Raw genomic sequence first — 21,244 nt, 5'->3', positions numbered from 1 at the left:
TGTTGAGTTTTGTCCAAAGCTTTTTCTGCATCTATTGAGATGATCATATGGTTTTTATTCTTCAGTGTGTTAATATGGTGTATCACCTTGATTGATTTGCATGTATTGAAGAATCCTTGCATCCCTGGGATAAATCCCACTTGATCATGGTGTATGATCCTTTTAATGTGTTGTTGGATTCTGTTTGCTAGTATTTTGTTGAGGATTTTTGCTCCTATATTCATCAGAGATATTGGTCTGTAATTTTCTTTTTTTGTAGTCTGTTTGTCTGGTTCTGGTATCAGGGTGATGGTAGCTTCACGGAATGGCTTTGGGAGTGTTCCTTCTTCTGCAGTTTTTGGGAAGAGTTTGAGAAGGATGAGTGTTAGCTCTTCTCTAAATGTTTGATAGAATTCACCTGTGAAGCCATCTGGTCTTGGACTTTTGTTTGTTGGAAGATGTTTAATCACAGTTTCAATTTCATTACTTGTGATTGGTCTGTTCATATTTTCTATTTCTTCCTGGTTCAGTCTTGGAAGATTATACCTTTCTAAGAATTTGTCCGTTTCTTCCAGGTTGTCCATTTTATTGGCATAGAGTTGCTTGTAGTAGTCTCCTAGGATGCGTTGTATTTCTGCAGTGTCTGTTGTAACTTCTCCTTTTTCATTTCTAATTTTATTGATTTGAGTCCTCTCCCTCTTTTTCTTGATGAGTCTGGCTAATGGTTTGTCAATTTTGGTATCTTCTCAAAGAACCAGCTTTTAGTTTTATTGATCTTTGCTATTGTTTTCTTTGTCTCTATTTCATTTATTTCTGCTCTGATCTTTATGATTTCTTTCCCTCTGCTAACTTTAGGTTTTGTTTGTTCTTCTTTCTCTAGTTCCTTTATGTGTAAGGTTAGATTGTTTACTTAAGATTTTTTTGTTTCTTGAGGTAGGCCTGTATTGCTATAAAATTCCCTCTTACAAGTGCTTTTGCTTCATCCCATAGGTTTTGGATGGTCGTTTTTTCGTTGTGACTTATCTGTAGATATTTTTTGATTTCCTCTTTGATTTCTTCAGTGATCTCCTGGTTAGTTAGTAACGTATTGTTTAGCCTCCATGTGTTTGTGTTTTTTACCTTTTTTTCCCTGTAGTTGATTTCCAGTCTCATAGTGTTGTGGTCAGAAAAGATGCTTGATATGACTACAATTTTGTTAACTGTACTGAGGCTTGATTTGTGACCCAAGATGTGATCTATCCTGGAGAATGTTCTGTGTGCACTTGAGGAGAAAGTGTAATCTGCTGTTTTTGGATGGAATGGCCTATAAATATCAATTAAATCTGTCTAGTCTATTGTGTCAATTAACACCTCTGTTTCCTTATTAATTTTCTTTTTGGATGATCTGTCCATTGGTGTAAGTGAGGTGTTAAAGTCCCCCACTCTTATTGTGTTACTGTCGATTTCCTCTTTTATAGCTGTTAGCAGTTGCCTTATGTATTGAGGTGCTCCTATGTTGGGTGCATATATATTTATAATTGTTATATCTTCTTCTTGGATTGTTTCCTTGATCATTATGTAGTGTCCTTCCTTGTCTCTTGTAACATTCTTTATTTTAAAGTGTATTTTATCTGATATGAGTATTGCTCCTGCAGCTTTATTTGATTTCCATTTGCATGGAATATCTTTTTCCATCCCCTCACTTTCAGTCTGTATATGTCCCTAGGTCTGAAGTGGGTCTCTTGTAGGCAGCATATATATGGGTCTTGTTTTTTGTATCCATTCAGCGAGCCTGTGTCTTTTGGTTGGAGCATTTAATCCATTCACGTTTAAGGTAATTATCGGTATGTATATTCCTATTACCATTTTCTTAATGGTTTTGGGTTTGTTTTTGTAGGTTTTTCTTCTCTTGTGTTTCCCACTTAGAGAAGTTCCTTTAGAATTTGTTGTAGAGCTGGTTTGGTGGTGCTGAATTCTCTTACCTTTTGCTTGTCTGTGAAGCTTTTGATTTCTCCATCGAATCTGAATGAGATCCTTGTTGGGTCGAGTAATCTTGGTTATAGGTTCTTCCCTTTCATCACTTTAAATATATCATGTCACTCCCTTCTGGCTTGTAGAGTTTCTGCTGAGAAATCAGTTGTTAACCTTAATGGAGTTCCCTTGTTTGTTAATTGTCGTTTTTGCCTTATTGCTTTCAATAATTTTTCTTTGTCTTTAATTTTTGTTAATTTGATTACTGTGTGTCTTGGCATGTTTCTCCTTGGGTTTATCCTGCCTGGTTCTGTCTGTGCTTCCTGGACCTGGGTCACTATCCTTTCCCATGTTACGGAGGTTTTCGACTACAATCTCTTCAAATATCTTCTCAGAGCCTTGCTCTCTTCTCCTTCTGGGACCCCTGTAATGTGAATGTTGTTGCGTTTAATGTTGTCTCAGAGGCCTCTTATGCTGTCTTCATTTCTTTTCATTCTTTTTTCTTTATTCTGTTCCGCAGCAGTGAATTCCACCATCTGTCTTCCAGGTTACTTATCCGTTCTTCTGCCTCACTTATTCTGCTATTGATTCCTTCTAGTGTATTTTTCATTTCAGTTATTGTATTGTTCCTCTCTCTTTGTTTGTTCTTTAATTCTTCTAGGTCTTTGTTCTTTAATTCTTCTAGTTCTTTGTTAAACATTTCTTACATCTTCTTGATCTTTGCCTCCATTCTTTTCCTGTGGTCCTGGATCATCTTCCCTATCGCTATTCTGAATTCTTTTTCTGGAAGGTTTCCTATCTCCACTTCATTTAGTTGTTTTTCTGGGGTTTTATCTTGTTCCTTTATCTGGTACATAGCTCTCTGCCTTTTCATCTTGTCTATCTTTCTGTGAATGTGGTTTTTTCTTCCACAGGCTGCAGGATTGTAGTTCTTCTTGCTTGTGCTGTCTGCCCTCTGGTGGATGAGGCTATCTAAGAGACTTGTGAAAGTTTCCTGATGGGAGGGACTGATGGTGTGTAGAGCTGGGTGTTCCTCTGTTGGGCAGAGCTTAGTAAAACTTACATCCACTTTTCTGATGTTGAGTGGGCCTGGGTTCCCTCCTTGTTGGTTGTTTGGCCTGAGGCGACCCAACACTGGTGCCTACCCAGCTCTTTGGTAGGGCTAGTGGCGGATTCTGGGAGGGCTCACACCAAGGAGTACCTCCCAGAACTTCTGCTGCCAGTGTTCTTGTCCTCATGTTGAGCCATAGCTACCCCCTATCTCTGCTGGAGACCCTCCAACACTAGCAGGTAGGTCTGGTTCAGTCTCCCCTGCGGTCACTGCTCCTTCCCCTGGGTCCCAATGTGCAGACTACTTTGTGTGTGCCCTCCAAGAGTGGAGTCTCTGTTTCCCCCAGTCCTGTCACAGTCCTGCAATCAAATCCTGCTAGCCTTCAAAGTCTGATTCTCTAGGAATTCCTCCTCCTATTGCTGGACCCCCGTTTGGGCAGCCTGACATGTGGCTCATAACATTCACTCCAGTGGGTGGACTTCTGTGGAGTTTAAGTGTTGTCCAGTTTGTGAGTCACCCACCCAGCAGTTACGGGTTTTGATTTTATTGTGATTGCGCCCCTCCTATCATCTCACTGTGGCTTCTCCTTTGTCTTTGGATGTTGGGTATCTTTTCTGGTGAGTTCCAGTGTCTTTCTGTTGATGATTGTTCAGCAGTTAGTTGTGATTCCAGTGCTCTCGCAAGAGGGAGTGAGCGCATGTCCTTCTACTCTGCCATCTTGAACTAATCTCCTCGTTGTGTTTTCATTTTCATTTGTTTCTAGTTATTTTTTGATTTCCTCTTTGATTTCTTAAGTGATCTCTTGGTTATTAAGTATTAGTTATTTATTGTTTAGCCTCCATGTGTCTGTATTTTTCACAGATTTTTTTCCTGTAATTGATATCTAGTCTCATAGCCTTGTGGTCAGAAAAGATACTTGATATGATTTCAATTTTCTGAAATTTACCAAGGCTTGATTTTTGACCCAAGATATGATCTATCCTAGAGATTGTTCGTTCCATGAGCACTTGAGAAGAAAGTTTATTCTGTTGTTTTTGGATGGAATGTCCTGTAAATATCAATTAAGTCCATCTTGTTTAATGTGTCATTTAAAGCTTGTGTTTCCTTATTTGTTTTCATTTTGGTACATCCCAGTTTTCTGAGAGTTAATGAAAACAGACTTCACAACACATTCAGAGTGCTATGTTAAGTACATTAAGTACTTAATAATGAGGTAAAATTCTGAAGAGAAAACAGGATTTTCAAACATAGGCCCATCAGCCCAGTGAAGAGTCAATGACACTCAGAATTCTTAGACCAAGCCTGTACAAACATATGGGGTTTGTCAATACAGGAGAAAGAGAATTTCAAGTTGAGTAATTACCCAGATAATTTGATTCTGGGAGAGTTTGCTTTCATCATGCAAACCAGCAGTTCCCCTCTTCCTGTCCTCCTCTGGTCTCCACCTCCTAGTCCTGTTTTCCCCTAGCATATTTTTGTATCTGCATTATCTATAGACAACTATATCCACCTCCATTTCACTTTGACTGTATAGATGATGGCCTTGGCTACGTGTATACACATTAAATACAGTAGATGTTCAAGGGAATTGGATGGGTGAAGTGCACTGGTCCAAAATCTGTTTTCCTCTACTGTACAGCTCTAGTCACAGTAAACTGTGTGTTTACAGTCATGTAGTGAGTTAATGCAAATTAATGAATTTAGACATTAAGTCTAAAATCCTGGACTGTCTTTTGGAGATCTGGATTATTTGGATGCTTGTCTAGACTTGACTACAGACATATCCAGGTGCACAGGCCTATTTCAACATATGTTTAGGCCATGTAGATGGTCCAGATAATTCTAAGTTCAAGTATTTCCTACTTTTTAAAATTGAAGTATAGTTGATTTACAACATTGTGTTAGTTTCAGGTATACAGCAAAGTGCAAATATTTCCTGCTTTACTAATGCCCATCCCTGACCACTTTGGATACCTCTCCCTTTTACCTGGATTCTGGGTCAATTAGAATGTCTCTGAGCCAGAGTGTTGATTCAGTACTGATCTTGAGAGTAAGAATGGAGGACAGTAGGAAGCTGCATGTCACCAGGCATGGCCAAAAAAAAAAAAAAACGAATGGGGGACCGGCATGGATTCCAAAAGAAAAGAGCTCTGCCAAATAGCAGGATGAGAAGAATATTCAGGTTGACTCAATGGCCAAGATTTACAAGTGTTTAAATGAGTTTAATTTTTCAGTTTTTAAGTGGCCTTCAGTATACACATCCATATTGGTGATACAACAGAAAGAAACTGGTATTTGGAAAATTCACTCATCTATTTTATTCTCTCTCAAGAGTTAATTCCGAGGTTTGCATTTTTACCCCTGGCTACATGTAGTGATTAGATAAACTAGATAACTGTTAAATCTCTAAGGTAACTGTTAAATCGGAGCTAGGATAAAATGTGATTGTAGGGGATCTACCCTGGCCATGTTCTCTACTGATCTGTTGCTCTTTTCTTTTGGGGCCATGGAAAGTAAGATGGGGAGAAATGTTGAGGGAGAAGGATAGTGGTATATGAGGAGCACTCCTTAGAAGTTTGAACTCACTGGGTTGTAGAATTAGATATAGATTCAGAGACTTCCCCTCCCCCAAATCATGGACCTGTGGTAAGAGTTAATAGGTGCTACTACCTAGGGTATTCTCTTTCTTAGTGCACTCATGGAGCTGAACAACAATGCAGACATGAAAAAAGGAATTTTATTTTAATTTCAAACCCATTGTATGAATTTCTTGCCTAGAACACATATATAATCTGGTTGAGGCATAAATTGAGAGACTGGGAAAGGACAGTCTTCCATTTAACTTTTGCCACAGTTAAATCACATGTGGTTAAACAAGAGTTAATTTAACATAATTCATAGGAAAAGTCAAGTGCTGAATTTGTAAGCATTTCTCCAAGGGTGTGAATATTGCAGTCCCCAACCCACCGAAAACACAATCAAAATCCCTTTATTCATACTAGTGGGTGTGTTTAGCCCTAGGTACCCAATGTCAGCCTGGCCTTTGTAATTGACTTGAGTGCTTCTGCCCCAGTCATTACAAAGCTCCCATCTCAGGGCAGGACAGTGAGGAGTTGGGCATGAGTCTTGCTGATGGCTTGTCTTTTCCAAAGCATGTTTTGTGGAATTGGTCCTTTAGAGCTGCAGTTTCCTGCACAAATCTTGGCCTCCGTATTTTCTCCTGCACTCTGGTTTCTGGTTTGGATGCGCCCAGATGACCAGTGTCTCCCAGCTCACTGACACCCCACAGGAAGTAAGTGTATAAAAGGCCAGAGACCACGGTTGTTCATGGGAGGAGGACTACCTGGCAAAGGTGGGTGATTTCCATGTGGAATACTGTTGAGAAGTGCTCCAGGGCAGGGACTGACCAAACTCTTTTAGTGGTCGAGGCACTTGTCTGAATTTCTTGGGATGAAAATCATTCCCAGCAGGTCGCTGGTCTCATCTGGGTGCAAGGATAAGTCATTTTTCTTCTGCATCTTTTCAACACATCGACCTTGCAATGTCTGCACGTGGAAGCGTCTCAGAAGCGTGACCAGGGTGACCTTCATCATCACCATGGCAATGTATTTTCCCGCACAGGCCCGGGGCCCAAAGCCAAATGGCTGAAAGTACCTGTAAGGAACCTAGGAAAATGATCAGACAATTAGCCAGAGAAGTAAAGGCTAGAGTCATGCATATCTGTTTGATTCATCCTGAAAACACTGTGAGTCAGAATGCTCGGTTTCGGCGACTTGGCCATACTGCTCCTTCACGGAGAGGAATGACTGTAACTCAGATAAGCCTCTTTCTCCCTCCAGTTTGATTCACCCTTTGTGATATGGACACAACTTCAAACAATCCCCAGTTTTGCTTTTCATGTAAATACTCAACTAGCTCTGTGGGAAGGCCATGGCTTTACTGCTGTTCTGCCAGTCATTGAGGCAAAGATTGTTTTTGTGCCAGGCCATATAACATGATGACAAGGACAAATTTAGGCAAAGGTGTGGATTCCCTGTCTGTTAGTGCCAAGGATCTAAATATATTTAGTTATACAAATATTTAATGGGACATCTCTGCCTGTCTTGTCCCCATTTGTAATCACATAGTGCCTGGCACTTAATACACGCTCAGTAAGTTATTTTTGACCAATTGCCAACATGGCGTGGGTTGCTTATATAGAAATGGAATGAATTAGACAACTGGTTTAACTGAGATCATATTTCCATATGCAAATGGTAAAAGGGGGCACAGAGGGAACTATCTGGATAATTCAGGTGAAAAAAATCTTTGCCTAGAATTGACATAATGGAGGCAGAATCTCCAGTACACCTCAATTACAGAAAAAGAACAAGCTGAGGCTCTTCTAATTACAAAGTCTTATATAGAATGAGGCCTAGTGCTTGTGGGGCCATTTGGGAGACCAAAGACCCACTGCAAAAACCAAATCTTTTCTTCTCACTTGATTTCCATCTGAAGCAGAAGTGGATTTCCTTGACTTAGATGATGCTACGGCTGAATCTACATGATGACAAGGTGATAAGTTTAAATGGAAAAGTTAAGTTTAAATAGGTTGATTAAAGAAAATTTGCCTCATTTTAAGCAAATTAAGGGCCTGAATTGTTCACCGTTTGACCTATTTTGTGGCCTCCATGAAGACATTTCTGAGAGCTGGAGAGCCAGCCTCCTTGGCTTGAGGACAGACATGGTGGCCATGTTCCAAGCTAGGCGAAATGTGTTTTCCTGATGAGGTGTGAAGAGAATGAGTAAATAGAATGAAATATACACGGTGAAAACACAGAAACAGAGAGGATTTAACAGTTGACATTTTCAAGAGTGGCGCACTCAGTTTTAAGGAAGGGCTCTTACATTCTTGGCAAAGTTTTCAAGAGTAAATTCACTGGGCTTGGGGAAAAACTCGAGTCTATGCATTCTTCCAATATTCAGGATAATGTTAGTCCCCCTTTTCACTGGGTAGCCATCGATGACATCATCCTCTAAGGCTTTGCGCATGACCAGGTCCACAACAGGCTGGTACCGCATGCTCTCATAAATAAAGTTTTCTACCACTTTTAGTGTTTGTATATCATCAATCCTTATGTCTCTTTCACCTGTGGGATCAGATTAAAAGGACAAAGGAGGTCATGTTAGTTTCAACATGTGATGGGCATGAAACTCCTAGTTTCAGATCAGTATAGTTATAGGTCAGTTCGGTCTTGGTTCAAAAAATTTATATATATAATTCTAAAATACTTTGGCCCACAGAGTGTCTTATGAAAGTTTAGATTTGAAGTCAATTATCTTAACATCTGAGGGATTTCATAGAAATGTCTGGACTTGTAGAAAAATAAAAAAACAGGTAACATTGGACTCACATCCCCACATGGCAATAGTTGGCTGAGGGTGTGTGGCTGATGAGCCCTTTAGAGGGACTTCCTCTCTGCAGCATCATGTAGACCTACCTAATCTGCTTCAAACATTTATTGCCACCTGTGTGGTTCTTTTTTTTTTTTAATTTTTATTTATTTATTTATTTATTTTGGGCTGTGTTGGGTTTTCGTTTCTGTGCGAGGGCTTTCTCCAGTTGCGGTGAGCGGGGGCTACTCTTCATTGCGGTGCGTGGGCCTCTCACTGTTGCTGCCTCTCCCATTGTGGAGCACAGGCTCCAGACGCGCAGGCTCAGTAGTTGTGGCTCACGGGCCTAGCCGCTCCGCGGCATGTGGGATCTTCCTGGACCGGGGCACGAACCCATGTCCCCTGCATTGGCAGGCGGATTCTTAACCACTGCACCACCAGGGAAGCCCTCCTGTGTGGTTCTTGAGTTTTGTCCCCTACTCTAAATTCTAGAAGACATTCATTCCTTCTCTAGTCAAGTGAGATGGTGAGATTAATGATGTTCACAGAAATTTTCTCTTCTGGTATCCTATGCAGTCGTCTGTCAGAAAATATCACTGATAGCTACCCACCACCAGTCCCTCCAATCAGGAAACTTGCAGAAGCCTCTTAGATAGCCTCATCCACTAGAGGGCAGACAGCACAAGCAAGAAGAACTACAATCCTGCAGCCTGCGGAACAAAAACCACATTCACAGAAAGATAGACAAGATGAAAAGGCAGAGAGCTATGTACCAGATAAAGGAACAAGATAAAACCCCAGAAAAGCAACTAAATGAAGTGGAGATAGGCAACCTTCCAGAAAAAGAATTCAGAATAATGATAGTGAAGATGATCCAGGACCTCGGAAAAAGAATGGAGGCAACGATCGAGAAGATACAAGAAATGTTTAACAAAGATCTAGAAGAATTAAAGAACAAAGACCTAGAAGAATTAAAGAACAAACAAACAGAGATGAACAATACAATAACTGAAATGAAAAGTACACTAGAAGGAATCAATAGTAGAATAAGTGAGGCAGAAGAACGGATAAGTGACCTGGAAGACAAAATGGTGGAATTCACTGGTGTGGAACAGAATAAAGAAAATGAATGAAAAGAAATGAAGACAGCATAAGAGACCTCTGAGACAACATTAAACGCAACAACATTCACATTACAGGGGTCCCAGAAGGAGAAGAGAGCAAGGCTCTGAGAAGATATTTGAAGAGATTGTAGTCGAAAACCTCCGTAACATGGGAAAGGATAGTGACCCAGGTCCAGGAAGCACAGACAGAACCAGGCAGGATAAACCCAAGGAGAAACATGCCAAGACACACAGTAATCAAATTAACAAAAATTAAAGACAAAGAAAAATTATTGAAAGCAATAAGGCAAAAACGACAATTAACAAACAAGGGAACTCCATTAAGGTTAACAACTGATTTCTCAGCAGAAACTCTACAAGCCAGAAGGGAGTGACATGATATATTTAAAGTGATGAAAGGGAAGAACCTATAACCAAGATTACTCGACCCAACAAGGATCTCATTCAGATTCGATGGAGAAATCAAAAGCTTCACAGACAAGCAAAAGGTAAGAGAATTCAGCACCACCAAACCAGCTCTACAACAAATTCTAAAGGAACTTCTCTAAGTGGGAAACACAAGAGAAGAAAAACCTACAAAAACAAACCCAAAACCATTAAGAAAATGGTAATAGGAATATACATACCGATAATTACCTTAAACGTGAATGGATTAAATGCTCCAACCAAAAGACACAGGCTCGCTGAATGGATACAAAAAACAAGACCCATATATATGCTGCCTACAAGAGACCCACTTCAGACCTAGGGACATATACAGACTGAAAGTGAGGGGATGGAAAAAGATATTCCATGCAAATGGAAATCAAATAAAGCTGCAGGAGCAATACTCATATCAGATAAAATACACTTTAAAATAAAGAATGTTACAAGAGACAAGGAAGGACACTACATAATGATCAAGGAAACAATCCAAGAAGAAGATATAACAATTATAAATATATATGCACCCAACATAGGAGCACCTCAATACATAAGGCAACTGCTAACAGCTATAAAAGAGGAAATCGACAGTAACACAATAAGAGTGGGGGACTTTAACACCTCACTTACACCAATGGACAGATCATCCAAAAAGAAAATTAATAAGGAAACAGAGGTGTTAATTGACACAATAGACCAGACAGATTTAATTGATATTTATAGGCCATTCCATCCAAAAACAGCAGATTACACTTTCTCCTCAAGTGCACACAGAACATTCTCCAGGATAGATCACATCTTGGGTCACAAATCAAGCCTCAGTACAGTTAACAAAATTGTAGTCATATCAAGCATCTTTTCTGACCACAACACTATGAGACTGGAAATCAACTACAGGGAAAAAAAGGTAAAAAACACAAACACATGGAGGCTAAACAATACGTTACTAACTAACCAGGAGATCACTGAAGAAATCAAAGAGGAAATCAAAAAATATCTACAGATAAGTCACAACGAAAAAACGACCATCCAAAACCTATGGGATGAAGCAAAAGCACTTGTAAGAGGGAATTTTATAGCAATACAGGCCTACCTCAAGAAACAAAAAAATCTTAAGTAAACAATCTAACCTTACACATAAAGGAACTAGAGAAAGAAGAACAAACAAAACCTAAAGTTAGCAGAGGGAAAGAAATCATAAAGATCAGAGCAGAAATAAATGAAATAGAGACAAAGAAAACAATAGCAAAGATCAATAAAACTAAAAGCTGGTTCTTTGAGAAGATACCAAAATTGACAAACCATTAGCCAGACTCATCAAGAAAAAGAGGGAGAGGACTCAAATCAATAAAATTAGAAATGAAAAAGGAGAAGTTACAACAGACACTGCAGAAATACAACGCATCCTAGGAGACTACTACAAGCAACTCTATGCCAATAAAATGGACAACCTGGAAGAAACGGACAAATTCTTAGAAAGGTATAATCTTCCAAGACTGAACCAGGAAGAAATGGAAAATATGAACAGACCAATCACAAGTAATGAAATTGAAACTGTGATTAAACATCTTCCAACAAACAAAAGTCCAGGACCAGATGGCTTCACAGGTGAATTCTATCAAACATTTAGAGAAGAGCTAACACTCATCCTTCTCAAACTGTTCCAAAAAATTGCAGAGGAAGGAACACTCCCAAACCCATTCTGTGAGGCCACCATCACCCTGATACCAGAACCAGACAAAGATACTCCAAAAAAAGAAAATTACAGGCCAATATCACTGATGAATATAGATGCAAAAATCCTCAACAAAATACTAGCAAACAGAATCCAACAACACATTAAAAGGATCATACACCATGATCAAGTGGGATTTATCCTAGGGATGCAAGGATTCTTCAGTATACGCAAATCAATCAATGTGATACTCCATATTAACAAATTGAAGAATAAAAACCATATGATCCTCTCAATAGATGCAGAAAAAGCTTTGGACAAAATTCAACACCCAGTTATGATAAAAACTCTCCAGAAAGTGGGCATAGAGGGCACCTACCTCAACATAATAAAGGCCATCTACGACAAACCCACAGCAAACATCATTCCCAATGGTGAGAAACTGAAAGCATTTCCTCGAAGATCAGGAACAAGACAAGGATGTCCACTCTCACCACTATTATTCAACATAGTTTTGGAAGTCCTAGCCACGGCAATCAGAGAAGAAAAAGAAATAAAAGGAATACAAATTGGAAAAGAAGAAGTAAAACTGTCACTGTTTGCAGATGATATGATACTATACATAGAGAATCCTAAAGATGCCACCAGAAAACTACTAGAGGTAATCAATGAATTTGGTAAAGTTGGAGGATACAAAATTAATGCACAGAAATCTTTTGCATTCCTATACACTAATGATGAAAAATCTGAAAGAGAAATTAAGGGAACACTCTCATTTACCATTGCAACAAAAAGAATAAAATACCTAGGAATAAACCTACCTAGGGAGACAAAAGACCTGTATGCAGAAAACTACAAGACACTGATGAAAGAAATTAAAGATGATACCGACAGATGGAGAGATATACCATGGTCTTGGATTTGAAGAATCAGTATTGTAAATTTCATGTAATGTCTGAAACATTTACATTAACACATGAAATTTCTAAACTTATATGTTCTGGTATAATGTTATAAGTCATAATCCTAGTTGTTACTTTAAAATGTATATCTCAGAAATAACTAATTTTCTTGTCAACTGCAAAAAAAAAAAAGAATCAATATTGTGAAAATGACTATACTGCCCAAAGCAATCTACAGATTCAATGCAATCCCTATCAAATTACCAATGGCATTTTTTACAGAACTAGAACAAAAAAATCTTAAAATTTGTATGGAGACACAAAAGACCCTGAATAGCCAAAGCAGTCTTGAGGGAAAAGAACAGAGCTGGAGGAATCAGACTCCCTGACTTCAGACTATACTACACAGCTATAGTAATCAAGACAATATGGTACTGGCACAAAAACCGAAATATAGATCAATGGAACAAGATAGAAAGCCCAGAGATAAACCCACACACCTATGGTCAAGTAATCTATGACAAAGGAGGCTAGGATATACAATGGAGAAAAGACCGTCTCTTCAATAAGTGGTGCTGGGACAACTGGACAGCTACATGTAAATGAATGAAATTAGAACACTCCTTAACACCATACACAAAAATAAACTCAAAATGGATTAGAGGCCTAAATGTAAGACCGGACATTATAAAACTCTTAGAGGAAAACATAGGAAGAACACTCTTTGACATAAATCACAGCAAGATATTTTTTGATTCACTTCCTTGAGTAATGGAAATAAAAACAAAAATAAACAAATGGGACCTAATGAAACTTCAAAGCTTTTGCACAGCAAAGGAAACCATAAACAAGGTGAAAAGACAACCCTCAGAATTGGAGAAAATATTTGCAAATGAGTCATCGGACAAAGGATTAATCTCCAAAATGTATAAACAGCTGATGAAGCTCAATATTAAAGAAAAAATCAACCCAATCCAAAAATGGGCAGAAGACCTAAACAGACATTTCTCCAAAGAAGACATACAGATGGCTAAGAAGCACATGAAAAGCTGCTCAACGTCACTAATTATTAGAGAAATGCAAATCAAAACTACAATGAGGTATCACCTCACATCAGTTAGAATGGACATCATCAGAAAATCTGCAAACATCAAATGCTGGAGAGGGTTTGGAGAAAATGGAACCCTCTTGCATTGTTGGTGGGAATGTAAATTGATACAGCCACTATGGAGAACAATATGGAGGTTTCTTAAAAAACTAAAAGTAGAATTCCCATATGACCCAGCAATCCCACTACCGGGCATATACCCAGAGAAAACCATAATTCAAAAAGACACATGCACCCCAATATTCATTGCAGCACTATTTACAATAGCCAGGTCATGGAAGCAACCTAAATGCCCATCGACAGACGAATGGATAAAGAAGATGTGGTACAATTATACAATGGAATATTACTCAGCCATGAAAAGGAACGAAACTGGGTCATTTGTAGAGACGTGGATGGATCTAGAGACTGACGTACAGAGTGAAGTAAGTCAGAAAGAGAAAAACCAATATCGTATATTAACACATATATTTGGAACCTAGAAAAATGCTACAGATGAACTGGTTTGCAGGGCAGAAATTGAGACACAGATGTAGAGAACAAATGTATGGACACCAAGGGGGGAAAACAGCGGGGGGTGCGGGTGGTGGTGTGATGGATTGGGAGATTGGGATTGACATGTATACATTGATGTGTATGAAATGGATGACTAATAAAAAACTTTTGTATAAAAAAGTAAAGAAAATTTAAAAAAAAAAGAGGAAAATATCACTGTTAGTCTCTCCTTCTCATCTCATCAAGGACAACCTGGGGTGGTAGAGTGGCAAGAATGCCGTCTCTCCACCAAAACAAATGGGGTGCCTCATCAGCTCCAGGTGAGCTGGGGATTGATGGACACCTCCATTGTCTCAGCTTGGCTCGACACTGGTCAAAGAGGCTTGGATTACTCTCAGAATTGGCAAAGCTTCAAAGCATCCTGAAATGGGGTACTGTTTTTGCAGGATGAAATTCAACCCAGGGTCCTGAGGCAGTTCTGTCTCCTGTACAGTTAGGTTATTCAGGAGTGGTGTCACTTGGTTAGAGAACTTTAACAACACAGCCCCTCACGTACTGCTTTTTGAACACAGTAAGAGTCTAATGGGTGTATTTATCTGTGGTGGGAGTTAGAAGGCAGATGATGGAGAAGGTAACAAAAGGCATACTTTTAGAAGTAATTACTAGTCTTGTGGGTCTAGGGGAAACAAGTATACAGGTACTAGTGGTTGTCCCAGGTTTTTTTTTTGTTTTTTTTTAAAATTTTTATTTATTTATTTATGGCTGTGTTGGGTCTTCGTTTCTGTGCGAGGGCTTTCTCTAGTTGTGGCAAGCGGGGGCCGTTCTTCATCGTGTTGCGCGGGCCTCTCACTATCGCGACCTCTCTTGTTGTGGAGCACAGGCTCCAGACACGCAGGCTCAGTAATTGTGGCTCACGGGCCTAGCTGCTCTGCGGCATGTGGGATCTTCCCAGACCAGGGCTCGAATCCGTGTCCCCTGCATTAGCAGGCAGATTCTCAACCACTGCGCCACCAGGGAAGCCCCGGTTGTCCCAGTTTTATCTTTCAAGAGGACTGTCGTGTCATGGGGATATCATGGGGCACAAGCACTTTTCACCTCTCAAGGAAATTGTATTAAAGGTTTATGATCTCAAGAGCAATTTCCCCTGTGTTGCCTGTATCCCCATCATTCTGTTACTCTCTCTCTCTCTCACTCCACTGAGCTTGTTTCTTGAATTCTCTTTTTCTCACGAGACTGAGAGCCCCAGGACTGCAGGGATGGCACTGGCTTGTTCACCGCGGTGCCCTTGCATCTGGCACAGAACCTATAACCTGAAAAGGGTGCTTGAGAAAACATTCCAGAATTTGAAACCTGGATGTCATTCTGGCTCCTTGCTGTCTACCTTCCCAGGCAGTGGCCGTCCTATGGCAACGTGTCTGCAGAACACTTTCACATATTTAATCCGTGTATGAAATTTCCCCATGTCATCTATTTCAAGCAGCACTCAAATGGTTTTAAAGATAAATAAGATAAAAAGTTTAAGAAATACATGGTGCCTTTTAACAACAAAATAGGTTGTTTCACAGAGACCTGTAAAGTCAAGATAGAAAAATCTATATCATTACTGATACCCCTTCGCATGTGTCTGAAATGTGTTCCTAAAGAGATTACTTATGTGAAGCACATTCCAAATAAGGTATTCTGTTTTCTCCAGAAAGCAATTCTGACTTCTTCTGAACGTGGCAGTGTCTCCAGGGAAGGGGTGGGGATATCAGAAGCAGTGGCAGAGTGATGCTGAAGCAGAGGCAGAGCAGGGAGGGGGCAGAGTTGGGAAGAGCTGAGCAGGGACCTGGAGGCTCTCCTGCAGAGGAGGAGGAGAGGGTGGGGGAGGGAAACTGCTCGCTCCCCTGCCTCTACTATCATCACCCTTTCCTCCTCCCTCTGCCACCACCTGGAAGAACGGGCTGCTTGAAACCCAGAAACACTGCAATAATCATAGCCATTTCCCTGGGGGGACCCTCAAAAGCCTTTTGTCACTGATAAGGTAGCAAATCCTTGTGGATGATCCCATGTTTTTTTAAACACAGACAAATAGAACTGCATATATGTGTTTATGTGCCCATCAAAAAAGACCTTGAAGAATACACATCAAAATATTAACAGTGATTCCCCCTGGGGAATGGGAAGGAGAGTGGAAGGGATCAGGAAATATTACTTTCTGCTTTATACATGTCTCTATTATTTGGATTTTTTTCCAACGAGCATGTATTTTTTTTTTATATTAGAAAAACACAGAAACCTGTCTGGCATAATGAAAATATGACACATTGACTTGCTCTGTTGTTCTCTGGGTGGATTCTAATAAAGATTTTGACATAAGATTCTTAGGACATAGAAGCTGATATTCAGAAGGAATTGTTTTCTAATCTCTATTGTTTGCTTGATAAATTCTTACCAACAACAGTCTGGATTTCCTTCATTATTGCCTCTTCAACTTGGGGGTGCTTTGCAATGAGAAGCAGCATGAAAAACACAGAGACAGACATGGTGTCCGGTGCTGCGATCAGCATTTCCAATACGCACTGGTTCACATTCTCTCTTGTCAGGTCACCACGTTTCTGAACAATTGAAAGTGGGGAGAAACTTTGGCAACATGAATGAACGGTTCAGAACAGGAGGGGAGGTGGCACTCAAGGATTAATAACCTCAACAAAATGAAATCATAGAAACTATGTGTCTCTGGGACGGATGATGGACATTTGCATTAACAATCTTCAGCTCAAAGCTGAAGAACTTAACCAAATACCTATGTGTTTAGTGTCTTTAGACTCCCCAGTTTTCATATTTTTATTGTGCAGAAATACAGAAGTTTCAGTCTTAAAGGTCAATCTTACCTGATGTCTAATTGGGGGCTATTGGATTAGGCATTATAGAAATACTGGAGCATATAGTCAAAAGCAGAAACATGCAACAATTAACAGGAGAGAATTTTTAGACACTGATACACAAACAGTCATACACATATCTTGTATGGGAATTATGGGTAGTTCAGGTCTGTACCTCAGCCAAAATCAACTCAGTGGCAAAATCCATAGAGTCTTCCAGTTTCTCTGCTATGAAAATCCTGCGTCTTTTTTTTTCTACCAGAATTTCCATTTCATCTTTCAACTCCTTGCTGGAAAAAGCAGTGAAAATATTATCTACTTGTACACAGGTATGACATCTAGATAAATGGATTTGTTTGCCATGTTTAAAAATAAAATGATCTGCTTTAGTGGAAGCCATTAGTGCTCATGAATAACTGAATTTATACTTAATTCTTCACAGATATCCTTAAATTACATACACATTATATCATGTTAAGGAACCAGAGTTAGCCCAGTTATCTCGGCAGTGGTAGCAAAATCAAGGCTGTAACTGTAGTTAAGGGTTGAAAACTGGTACCAAATGGCTAAATCCAATTATGTTTTCTGCTATTTGATTGGGCCAGCACAGTGCTTAAATTAAACGTCAAAAACCAAAGCCAGTGAATGCCTTTAGTGGGAGCATGCACTCTCCAGTCTGCCATGGGCACCTGCATTTCCTGTGTCTTATATTCACCCAGCCTACTTTTATCTTCATAGTCCCTAAGACTATTGAGTTTGAGGTTCCTCTTCTACATAGGAAGTATTCTTCCTGATATTTATCTCATACCTTGCAGTTTCTGCCTCATAGTAAGACTAAGTAAATATTTGTTGAACGAATGACTGGCTGCATCAATATGCATATGCATTTTGACAGTGTGGAGGAGGGAAAAGCACCTTGGATAAAGGGTCAGGTTCTGGTCCAGGTTGTTGTCGTTCCACATAACCTAGTTTAAGTCTCTGAGTCTTATGTCTCTTTTAAAGTGAAGGGATCAGGCTAGATGAACAATAAGGCCACCTTGAGATCTCAATTCTGTTATCTTTGACTGTCTTTAAGTGTATGCATTCACGTATAATTGTATTGTTCCCCAATCTCAGGGAACAGTATTCTGTATTATGTTAAATGTACAATAAATCTTCCTTTCAAATTCTTGTTGACACAGTTGCCTACACACTTAAATACTCTGTTGACCTAAATAGCCTCTATGTTTACTCCAGTTCAGCAGGAAAAGTAACAGAGGATTCTTTAAGATACCTCCTATCTTTGAAAGTTTTTTGGGGGGGGGCATCTCACGGAAAATGTTTAAACATTCTGAGAGATATTCTTCAGGGTAGTATTTTCATTGTGTCATTCTAAATAAGGATGCCTACTGTTGTGTATATCTGTGAGTATGCTTTATAGGCGCGTGCACAAACACACACACACACACACACACACACCATTCCAAATATACAGCAGGGATATATTCACATTTATTCATTTATCTACCCATCCATTTGTTCAGCAAATATTTGTTGAGTATCTCCTACATTTATTCAATAATGGGCTAGAATGCTCATAGCATTCCTACCTAAGCAATGGCCCCCAAATGGCCTGGGTTGTATTGAAATGCCCCTAGACTTGAAATTCCTAGAGAATTTCTTGATGGAGCTGCATCCACTTCTAAGCATCTCCTTCCTCCCTGGGCCAGAGTCAGGGGCCTCTGAATATCCACTGGGATTCCCCCTATTCAGGTTAAAATTTGCTTCTGCTTAAATGTATGTATTTGACTTTGTATGTCATTAAAAACTAAGAGAATTGAGTTAAATGTCAGTTTCCAGGAAATAGGAAGTCTCTGACTTACAAATTATATTGCAAGAATTCCTCTGTTTGTACCAAAATAATGGTGGCTAGGTTTCTAGTCCAGGCCACAGACACTTATTTAATGTATTCTGAGACTGAAAAGCCTACATTTGACAAAACAAAAAGTAGAAAACAATACTGCTCTAATATTGGGAATTCAAAGAGGGAAAAATGTAAAATTGAATAAATAGGGATGGAAGTAGATGTCCCAGAAACCTTTACATAAATATATTTTTTAAAATATTGGCATGAAAGACAAATTCTATATGATCTCTCTTATATGTGGGATCTTAAAAAAACAATAACAAAAGGAGAAATCCCAACCTCAGTTTTACAAGAAGAGATTGGTGATTGCCATGGGTGCTGGGGGTAGGTTGGGTGTGAAATGGGTGAAGGGGATCAAAGGTACAAACTTCCTTCCAGTTATATGATCAATAAATCATGGGGATGTAATGTACAGCATGGTGACTACAGTTAATATACAGTATTACATATTTAAAAGTTGCTAAGAGAGTAGATCTTAAAAGTTCTCATCACAAGAAAAAAGTTTTGTAACTATGTATGGTGAAAGATGTTAACTAGATTAATTGTGATGAACATTTCTCAATATATTCAGATATTGAATCAGGCTGTACACCTGAAACTAACGTAATGTTATATGTCAATTATGCCTCAATAAAAAAAGTATTGGCATTATTGCAAAGGCATGCAGGGGAAGGAGATTAAAAGGTTTCTCTAGGTCTTTACTGCTCTAGATCAGAGGAGATATTACATAGTTCACTAACCATTGGCAAATTTATATAGAGAGGGAATGTTGTTGAGATAATTTTAAAGAAACCAAAGAGAAACTGTTATACAGTTTCATGTTATAAGTTTCTATGGGCCTGCTGACCATACTGAAGCTAAACTAATGGCCAAGTTTAACTGCGGACCAATAAGACTCTTTAGATGACCACAAATTCTGAGAGCAGTGAAGAGATGAACCATTTATCTTATCGATTCAAGTCACAATAAGCTCCAGTAAAACAAAGAGAAATGTTTAAAGGGCCAACTGTCCAAATCATCCACCTGATACTCATCATCCACTTGAAATATATAAAGCAACATCAAGCTGACTTCCTGGAGACTAATATTACTGAATTTCAAAACACGCAAACGGGATGAAGTTAGCTCTTCAAACAAGTTTGGGAAATTGTAGAGATGGAGAATTTAATATAGTCAGGGACATCTGGGAAGGATATGAACAGAGGGATGGGGAAAGCTGACATGTTTACTGCCTACTATGTGTCATGCTCTGTGCTGATTGCCCTACATAGAGGATCTCATTAACCTATATTGCCACCATGGAGGGTATGTTATATTTTACTTTAAAGAACTTCCCAAGGACATTTGGTTACTAAGTGCTAGAGATAGGATACAAACCAGATCTGTCTACCTCTAGATCCCCTGTGCTTTCCACTGGTGGTTAGAGGTGGCATGCATAGTGGCTGGCTACTTACACTGTAAAAACTCATTGATTATCCAATAGGTCATTGGGCATTTGTCTAGTCTTCTGCTAGACTAGTCTGACACCAAAGCAAAGCCATTTAATGACAGATTTAGGATCCCCCAAGATATAAGATGCATAACTAAACAAACAACACATCTTATAAAAATTCATCATGAAAAAATTCTCTTGCAACTACTGTCAATTCTTACAAGTTGAATTAAGTTAAATTCATTCAGAAGCAACACAACAATAAAATGAATTATGTTTCCATTTTTCCAGGCATGCAAAGAGAATTTTGACTAATGATAAGGATAGGTTCAGCCAACCCTTCTCTTCAACTCAAAATACACAGCAGTGTCCTAGTTCCAGAGATGGAGCTCTCAGCCTCCTAGGGGAAAACTGCCCTGGGCCAAAGTCTTCCTTTCCTCTGTGGTCTGGCCACATGCTGCCAAATTGCTGTACGAAGTGCTTCACCAGCAGCTTAAGAGCTCCCTTGCGGTTCTGGAGAGGAGAAAGCTTGCCGAAGAGGCCAGCAATAACTAAGACACAACACAGATCAATCCAATCTCAGCAATAAATATTCCAAAATATGTTACTTACACAGACTTTTCATACTTTCTGCATAGCCAAGAAATCTTAAAGAAGATGTCTGGTTTGAGAAGGAGAGCTTGCCATGCATCAAAATAACCCTGGATTTTAACCACGATGGCCCTTTCTGGAAAAACAGAAAAAGATCAGAACAGATGAGCAAAAATGTGAGCCCAAGAACAGTACACTGCTCAGAGAAGATCCCCTGTAGACTCTCCTACCATCTGGGACTCTAAGCAGGGCAAGGTGCCACCTTCACTGGGTGTTTCAGCCACATGAATGCCACTAAACAAATCAACAGTAATTTATTCTGCTTGGCATCTAAATTGGTTACGTTAACCAGAGATTTGCCAGTTTTCATG

At 39.4% G+C, this 21,244-nt stretch overlaps 1 protein-coding gene across 1 annotated transcript in view; it reads right to left on the bottom strand.

Moving 5' to 3' along the window:
* Positions 1-6,396: 6,396 nt before the first annotated feature.
* Positions 6,397-21,244, bottom strand: part of LOC132358770 (aromatase-like) — a 28,523-nt gene continuing 13,675 nt past the window's right edge. The window contains exons 5-9 of the mRNA XM_059912117.1: positions 20,895-21,009; positions 17,120-17,234; positions 16,515-16,677; positions 7,868-8,109; positions 6,397-6,645 (exon numbers count right to left, since the gene is read on the bottom strand). Of these exons, the coding sequence (XP_059768100.1) occupies positions 6,397-6,645; positions 7,868-8,109; positions 16,515-16,677; positions 17,120-17,234; positions 20,895-21,009 (884 nt within the window). The remainder of the gene's footprint in view (positions 6,646-7,867; positions 8,110-16,514; positions 16,678-17,119; positions 17,235-20,894; positions 21,010-21,244) is intronic.

Source organism: Balaenoptera ricei, unplaced genomic scaffold (genome assembly GCF_028023285.1).
Source record: "Balaenoptera ricei isolate mBalRic1 unplaced genomic scaffold, mBalRic1.hap2 scaffold_354, whole genome shotgun sequence".
Taxonomy (NCBI): Eukaryota; Metazoa; Chordata; class Mammalia; order Artiodactyla; family Balaenopteridae; genus Balaenoptera; species Balaenoptera ricei.
Note: the sequence above shows the minus strand (reverse complement) of the source record. Positions and strands in the feature narration are given on the sequence as shown.